The sequence below is a fragment of the Schistocerca nitens genome, chromosome 3 (genome assembly GCF_023898315.1).
Source record: "Schistocerca nitens isolate TAMUIC-IGC-003100 chromosome 3, iqSchNite1.1, whole genome shotgun sequence".
Classification (NCBI taxonomy): domain Eukaryota; kingdom Metazoa; phylum Arthropoda; class Insecta; order Orthoptera; family Acrididae; genus Schistocerca; species Schistocerca nitens.
In genome coordinates this window covers 289,814,245-289,822,744 of record NC_064616.1, presented here as the reverse complement: position 1 = coordinate 289,822,744, position 8,500 = coordinate 289,814,245, and the positions used below count along the sequence as shown (strand labels likewise).

At 39.6% G+C, this 8,500-nt stretch overlaps 1 protein-coding gene across 1 annotated transcript; it reads left to right on the top strand.

Moving 5' to 3' along the window:
• The first annotated feature begins 4,588 nt into the window (after positions 1-4,588).
• On the top strand, positions 4,589-5,377 carry LOC126249184 (piggyBac transposable element-derived protein 4-like). The gene has a single exon (XM_049950839.1). The coding sequence runs from the start codon at positions 4,589-4,591 to the stop codon at positions 5,375-5,377; it is 789 nt and encodes a 262-aa protein (XP_049806796.1).
• The last annotated feature ends 3,123 nt before the right edge of the window (positions 5,378-8,500 follow it).

Below are 8,500 nucleotides of genomic sequence, written 5' to 3'. Positions count from 1 at the left end.
GGACATTGCACACTATATAGTCACCCGTTTTTGGGGTGGAAGCGGATTCTCAGTTCCCGAAATGCGCCAATTTTACTTACTGAAGAAAACATCCAAATGAAAGTAGGCTTCGCGCAAAACCAAACCATTTTCACATCAAAATTCACATCGTGCCCTGCTGCCAACCATGCTGTTTGAACGTCCTAACGCAAACGGTTCAGACGTTATGCCAATTTCATTTCATATAGCTCAATAGTTGTCATCCTGTATAAGTTATTATAATATTTAGAGCATTAAATATTCCTAATTTGATGGTCTGAGATCACTGCAACCCTGGATGAGTAGCAGTGGTGGCGATGTGCCAATGTTAGCGAGAATACATTTGGTGTTGGGGGAGGTCGGACATGTGGAAAGCGTCAGCTGCATTTCCGTTGCATAATATGTATTGTTTTTGCTCATAATGAGTTAGCAATCAAGTAATGTTAAGTAGGTAGTCAATTTTATTGGTGCTAAGTAATATTTTAATATGTGGCAGTCTACACAGACTTAGACAATAGCAGATAATGAACAAACCTTATGCAATGCAATATGCCATCACCCCAACTCGTGTTGGTATGTAGTATGTGTGCACTATCTCAGTGTTGTGATTGTATCGTTCCAGATGACCACTTAGTCACGATGGTAAATTTAGAGAATTTTTGTGTTTCAGAGAATAACTGATTATTAACTCCCATCAAAACCTGAACTATCTTGTGGTTTGAAGCCCTGCGTGGCAGATGGTATAAATAATGTCTACATCTTGTGTACATACTTCGCTAGCCACCGTATGGTGCATAGCAGAGGTTACCCTGTACCACTTATAGCCATTTCTTTTCCTGTTCCACTCGCAACAGAGCGAGAGAAAAACAACTCACTATATGTCTCCATACGAGCCCTAATTTCTCTTATCTTATCTGCACAGTCCTCACGCGAAATGTATGTGGTCGGCAGCAGAATTGTTTGCATTCAGCTTCAAATGTCTGTTCTCAAAATTTTGTTAATACTGTTCCTCGAGAAGAAAGTCACCTTCCCTCGAGGGATCCGCGTTTGTTACCAAAGCATCTCCATAATACTTACATGTCGATCGAACCTAACCGTAACAAATCTAGCAGCCTGCCTCTGAATTTTTTCGATGTCTTTCTTTAATCCGACCTGTTGGGGATCCCTAACACTCGAACGGTACTCAACTATGGTTGCACCAGTTTTCTATACGTGGTCTCGTTTGCAGATTAAACACACTTTCCTAAAATTCTCCTAATAAATCGAAGTCGACCATTCTCTTTCCCTAATACAATCCTTATATGCTCGTTCCATTTCATATCGCTTTGCAACTTTACGCCTAGGTGTTTAATCGACGCGACTGTGTCAATCAACATACTACTAATGCTCTATTTCACATCACATGATTGTTTTCCTCACTCATCTGCAGTGTCATACTTTTTCTACATTTAGAGGTAGCTGCCATTCACCACACAACTAGAAATTCTGTCTGAGTCATCTTGTATCCTCCAGCAGTCACTCAGTGTCGACATCTTCCTGTACACCACAGCAGCATCAGCAAACAGCCGCTAAATGTTGCTCACCATGTCTGCCAGATAATGTAAGTATACAGAAAATAACAGCGGTCCTATCACACTTCCCTGGGGCACTCCTCACGGTACCCTTGTCTCTGATGAGCACTCGCTATCGAGGACAACATGCTGTATTCTGTTCCTTAAGAAGTCTTTGAACCACTGCTCTATCTGGGAACCTATTCCTTATGCTCGTACCTATGTTAACAGTCTGCAGTGGAGTACCGTGTCAAATGCTTTTAGGAGAGCTAGGGTTATGGAATCTGCCTGTTGCGCTTCACCCATAGTTCACAGGATATCGTGTGAGCAAAGGGCAATCTGAGTTTCTCATCATTGATACTTTCTTAAACCATGCTGATTCGTGGACAGAAGCTTTTTCCTCTGAAGGACATTTATTATGTTTGAACTGAAAATATGTTTAAGAATACTACAGTAATCCGATGTGCGCATAAATCCACAGCATAGCAGTGCTGCAGTGGCTTAGAGTTCTACGAGACCATTCTGAAAACTAATGCCTCTAAAGATTTTATGTGAAAGTGCTCAAGGCTTTTTAAATAAAACAAATCTTGTGAAAATTCTACCTGATTATTTTCATGTCTACTGTTTATTTTGCAACATAGTCATCCTGGCAGCCAACAAGTTTCTCCCAACAAGAGACAAGTTTGTTGATACCATCACTGAAGAATGTATGATTTCATTGACAGAGTAAGTACTTCACCTCTTCTTGCACCAGTTCATCATTATTAAAGTGAAGACCTGGAAGGTGTTCTTTAAGTTTTTGGAAACAGATAATGAGATGGGGCCAAGGTGGGGCTGTGTGGAAGATGATCAACGACAGTGAACACAAGACGTTGGAATGTTGCAGATGTTGCAGCGCTCGTATGCAGTCTGGTATTGTCATGCTGAAGGACCAGGTGTTCCATGTGTTGAGGACCTCTTCGAATTCGAAACTAGAATACTGCATGCAATTTTATATTTAGCATTGTGCTGATTGTTTCTGCAGCATGTTTTTGTAACGTAATATTGCTTTGTACATGACAGAAGCATTCCTAAATGGAGAAACCATGCTATCTTACTCAGGTTACATTAATTTTTAAATGTGATACCATACAATCCTTTATATATCAGATATCTTGGCAACCATTTCTTGGGTCATGAATCATATTAAGTGAGTAATAAATTGTAATAATAATGGTCATTATTTATAGTAACTGGGTAATAAATAATTGCAATAAAGGTACCGGAAATCCTGCAATCATGCAGGCTGAACTCACATGCCTCGAACAATAGGACCACGCCCCATTCCCCATATTTTAATTTGCCACCATTACATGAGACCCAACGGGGCTAGAAGACAGCAGGATTGTGGAGGGGTTATTATTGACGCTGATTTTAGCGCAGATCTGGCAAGAATGCATGCTGGGCTCAGCAGCATATAGCTCCACTACTAACCTAAATACAAAAAGGGCTATTCATAGAGAAATATGACACAAAAGTTTTAACCATACTGAAATATACGTATCTAAAGATCGAATATTATTACCGCATATTTAAATGTGAGTTTAAAAACCATATATATTGCAAATGATTGAAAGTTTTCGGTCACCAATCAAAATTATGGATTTTTGGTTAACACAGAAATTTCATTTTGAATATTTTGTCATATCCCTGTTCTGATAATAAAACAAATGTAAACATGTAAAGAAAAACCGTCTGTGTTGTGTATCTAACTGGCTGTTCACACAGAGTGGCACTGATGACCATACACAACAAGATTGATGTGCCTTTATCGAAGACGGATCCATTCACATAGGCCTCATTCTTCAGCTGTCTGTGTATCAATCAGTTCATCTTAGTATATGATACAGTGTGTGCATTTAGCTCTGTGTCTGTATATCTCATCAGGATCATACCAAAGTAACCCCAAATCGAACAGGAGCAGGTTATTAGAATTGAACAACTTGCTGTAATTGCAGTTCTCCATCAGAAAGTCTATTCTAGCATAACAATAGCAACAAAAGTTGGCGCAGCCCAATCTACACTGATTCATATATGGCAATGGTTCAAGAAAACTGATTCCAATGCAAGTGTTTTGCAATCTGAAAGACCTCAAGTTACATCATACATGGAAGATCAGTTCATATGTGCACAAAGAGAACTTCAGAAGACCCATACTGCATCCGACATTCGCGAGAAAGTAAATAATATGCGAGCAGCTCCAATCTCTATCTGGACAGTGCAATGCGATCTGTGAACAGTGTTTAACGCTTTCACGTATATGGGACACATTTGTCCCTCATATAAATCACCTTGCAAATTGGACTGTAATCTGAGTTGATGTGCTACAGATGCTCTACTTCAAGCAGAGATATTTGTTTTCTTTAATATCGTACATCTTTGGTGGCAACAATTACTATAACTACCATTAGTCGTCGGTTATTGTTGGTGGTTCTCGCTTCGAGCAGACACACAAATTTATTCACTTATTGTGTGCGTATTGTGTTCTCTGCCTTACTGTCACAGCTTGAAAGTATATTCAAGTAAGTTTCTCTTTTAATTTAGACCATTCATTTAGAAAATAACTGTATTTCATCAGTGGAAATCTTTATTTTCATTCTTGTCCCAATGTACCACAATGGTAATTTGTGTACTTGTTTTTGAATGTCATGATATCGTTACTATTACGTAAAAGAAACGAGCAGAACGGTACTTAAAATTCGGTTGAAAATATATTATCTTTCATTTTATTAAATAAGCGGAAAAAATTTGTACTGGTATAATTTCAAATCTGCTTTTAGGTTATGTGCTCCAGAAAAAGAGAATTTTCATCATTGATGAAAGTGTCTTGCAGATTTTGGAGGCTTGCAGTAGTGATGACGAAGATAATCTGTTACTGAATGAAGAAGATAGAACCAAATTCTGAGGTACCTGATTCCCTCCCAGATTTACCAGAATTTAAATGGTCCAGAACTTACCAACCAAGACAGTTCAGTGGTAACATGAATCATGAATTTGGGAAAGTGCTTTTCTTTAGTGTCAGTGAAAATTGTGAAATGCCACAGCCATTTGTAATTTTTTCTTCCACTATTGGCCTAAAAGATTTGGTGCATGATATATTAATTCCTGAAAGTACTCGGTATGCAGAACAATCATGCAACGCATTCAGCACAAATGACGATGAAATCAAGGCATTTCTTGGTATGAACCTGGTAATGGGGTACCATATTTTGCCTCCATTTAGAAGCTACTGGGCAACTGAACCCGATTTAGGTGTTCCTTATATAGCTCAGATTATGCCACTACATCGGTTTGAAGAGATTCGAAAGTACTTACATTTTTCCAACAATGCAGATCAGTCAATAAAGGAATACCGCACATACAAAGTGAGACCTGTAATTACCTATTTGAATAAAACCTTCCAGGAATCTCTTAGTGCAACTAGGGCTCAAACTGTAGATGAGCATATGATCAGATTCAAAGGACATAATATTATGCGACAGTATGTCAAAAATAATCCAGTCAAATGGAGTTTCAAAATGTGTTGCAGATGTGATTCGGAAACTGGCTACCTATTTGAATGTCATTTATACATTGGTAAAAAAAACTCAGGTCCTGAAGTAGGGCTTGGTGAGTCAGTAGTTCTGCAACTGACAAAATCACTATCCGGACTGGGATGTGAAATTTACATAGATAACTTTTTTAACTCTCCAGCTTTGCAGTATTACCTTGGTTTAGAAAATATCAGATCATGTGGAACAGTGTGCACCAATCGTAAAAACATCCCATAGACATTCCCTCCAGACAAGGAAAAGAAAAGAGGTGATTCATATAGTCTCAGTAACAATGGTCTGGCAATCCTCAAATGGATGGATAACAAGCCAGTTTTTCTACTGACTAATTTTGTTTCCCCAACACCATGTACGACAATGAAGAGGCGTCAGTCTGGTTCTTCTGAAAAGATCAATGTTCAGTGTCCTCTTATGATAAGAAGGTACAACAAGTGGATGGGAGGGGTGGAACTTATGGACCAGAAGAAAGTGACTTATGAGATCGACAGGAAGGGAAAGATTAAGTATTACCTGAGAATTTTCTTTGATCTTCTTGACATTGCTGTAAACAATTATTCAAGTCGACAAAGGAATTTATCAACAGTAGTGACAACAACAAGAAGGTTGCAGACCAGTTGCAATCCAAAGAGTCCAGAGCACCGAATGATAAAATCAGACATAAGGAAGAGATGTGTTCATTGTGCTTCAAAGTGTGTTGAAAATCGCACTTACAATATTTGTGAACAGTGTGGTGTTAATTTATGCTTTACTTCAAGCAGAAACGGTTTTGCAGAATTTTACATCAAATAGACAACATATACACAGCCTCTGTAATTTTTCGATGTATTAAGTGTAATGTGTTCTGTAACTGTCCTTCAAGGACCACAGGCACAAATACGTCCCAGCTTTTTTTTTTAGCAGTACAAATAAAAATGTTTGAAATAATAACATATTTTGTTTATAAAACCTCTAGTTACCAAAGAGATACAAAAATTTCAGTCACTAGCACTTTAGTTTTCTTATGTACCTGAAAGAGTTAAAGGACTACATAGTGGTCATAAATCCTTAACTGCACAGACAAAATAAGGTGTGAAGATTGCAGTGGGCACAACAACATAAAAACTGGAGAGTGCAGTAATGGTCCAAGGTGTCCAAGAAGAGGCCAAAAAATTAATGAAAATTTTACGAACAGATGGCGCTGTAAGCGTCTGAATATGCACACCAACAGAGGTGCGGCACACGACTGTCCCTCAGTTTGTGTCTGGGACACACAACATGACTGTTTCCATGAAGGATGGCGCATTGCTGGTAAAGCTTTTTTACCAGAATGGTAACTGTGCACCAGTAGCCCTGAAGAAGTTCCCAACACTTAAGGGTATGAAAGAGGCATTGGTCAGATGTCTGCTAAGAGTCTGGAGAAAATGATTACGAAATTCGAAAAGACAAGTTCTTTTTTGAAGTGCAGTGTGGCAGAGGCAGGAAAGCAGTTGATCCGACTTCTGTCGACGAAGTGGCCACAGCATTGTAAGATGGGTGGAGCGGTGGTGTGCAAACATGTGATGCACAAGAGACGGCCTGAACGTTGGACATTCCTGCGACAACTGTGCGTAAAATCCCACAAAATATCCTGCATTGCTATCCATGTAAAAGTATCCATGTTCAGGAGCTGCTTCCTGTTGGCCAGCCAGCATGACAAACGTTCACTCTGGAATTTCTGACTCACGTGGAAATAGACAATGAATGGCTATGGAACATTCTGTGGGCCAACGAAGCTCATTTCCATCTACATGTCAATACGCAGAATTGTAGAATATGGGTAACGGAAAATCGCCATGCAAATTAACCGGTACCACTTCGTTCTGCAAAGGTGACTGTCTGGAGCAGGTTGATGGCATCGTTTATCAGAAAGCCGTATTTCTTCGAGGAGATGAGTCCTATGTGTCCTGTTAAACACTATGAGAGGCTTTTGCGCATGGAAAATGGCTCTCCTCCACACATTGCATAGCCAGCGAAGCGGGTGCGGTAGATGCATTTCGGAAACGCTAGAATTGTCAGCCGTCGATTCCCTACAGTCTGGCCATCCAGATAACCTGATCTTTATCTGTGTGACTTCTGGCTGGAGGATTATGTGAAAGATTCTGTGTTTAGTACTCCTATAACGGACGTAGCTGACATGAAGGCACACGCTGCGTAACGCATTCTGAACGTGACCCCTGAGACACTCCGACCTGTTTTGAAACATGCTGGTTCTCTATTTCAACTTGTGTCAGAAACAGTGTACAGCATACTGAACATGTCTTACACCTGTCTGACGACAAATAGAAATAAATGTTTTTTGCAATTTATGTGGCTTTTGGCCTTAGGATAATGAAAACCGTTTTTTCCTATCCAATGTGGTACATCCTTGCCGTGCTGGATAGGCTTATCTAACTAACAGTGCCATAACTGCTAACTGCTGAATTTGTGCAGTCATGCACAGTGAACAGTACAGCTGGCTTAATGTGCAACTCAAACAAGAGCTGTCGTATTGCGATTCATCTGTCATTTGTAGCCGACCCCATTCATGTTAAGACGCTTACAGCGCCATCTATTGGGAACATTTCCCATTTTTTTTTCCTTTTCTTGTTCCATGACGTTTCTCCCTGCGTCAGTAATATCCTGCTCAAATTTGATATCATTCTGAGCAGTGGTTCCCTTCTACAGCTCTTTGAAAGTAGGACTTTACTTATGGTAATATATAAAATGCGGCACATTTTCCTCAACGCATTTTAGTTGTTCAGGAAACGTTCCACTTCAAAAACCTTGCGGTCATTCTGGAAATACTGGCCACGCAACGCTTTCTTAATCTGAGGAAAGAAGATGTCACCGTATGTCATGTCAGGAGAATACGAATGATGATGGATAAAAGGAAAAGCACATGTGACCGTATCCCATCCGATTTTTACTTTTCCAATATCGCCTCGAATGAGATACACTGCTATTCGAGCACCCAGGCCTCTAGTTCTCTAGGACTCCTGGTTCTTCACACAGAGTTGGGCTGCCGCTTCGTTGTTCATTCATACTTGTTTGACAACACTGGAAGCTCTGTGGCACATGACCACCATGTCATATAATCATGTATTGCTACTGTACGCTTCCACCAACTATACACAGAGTATTGCAGTGTTGTTATCCTTCAAATGCAAAAAACCATTTACCACATGATACTCCACTTTATGAAGTGAATACACCATTGGTTCTGGCTGTTTTTGCAGTGTGCTGTAGTATTGTGATGTGCCAACTTTAATATGTAAAGGAGTTTTAGTTATATACCTGCAAATAAATAAAAACTTAATTATGTAGTTTTTATTCTACGTGTTACTT

Coding starts and splice junctions, on each gene's coding strand:
- LOC126249184 (XM_049950839.1), top strand. CDS start 4,589: ATGAATCATGAATTTGGGAAAGTGCTTTTCTTTAGTGTCAGTGAAAAT.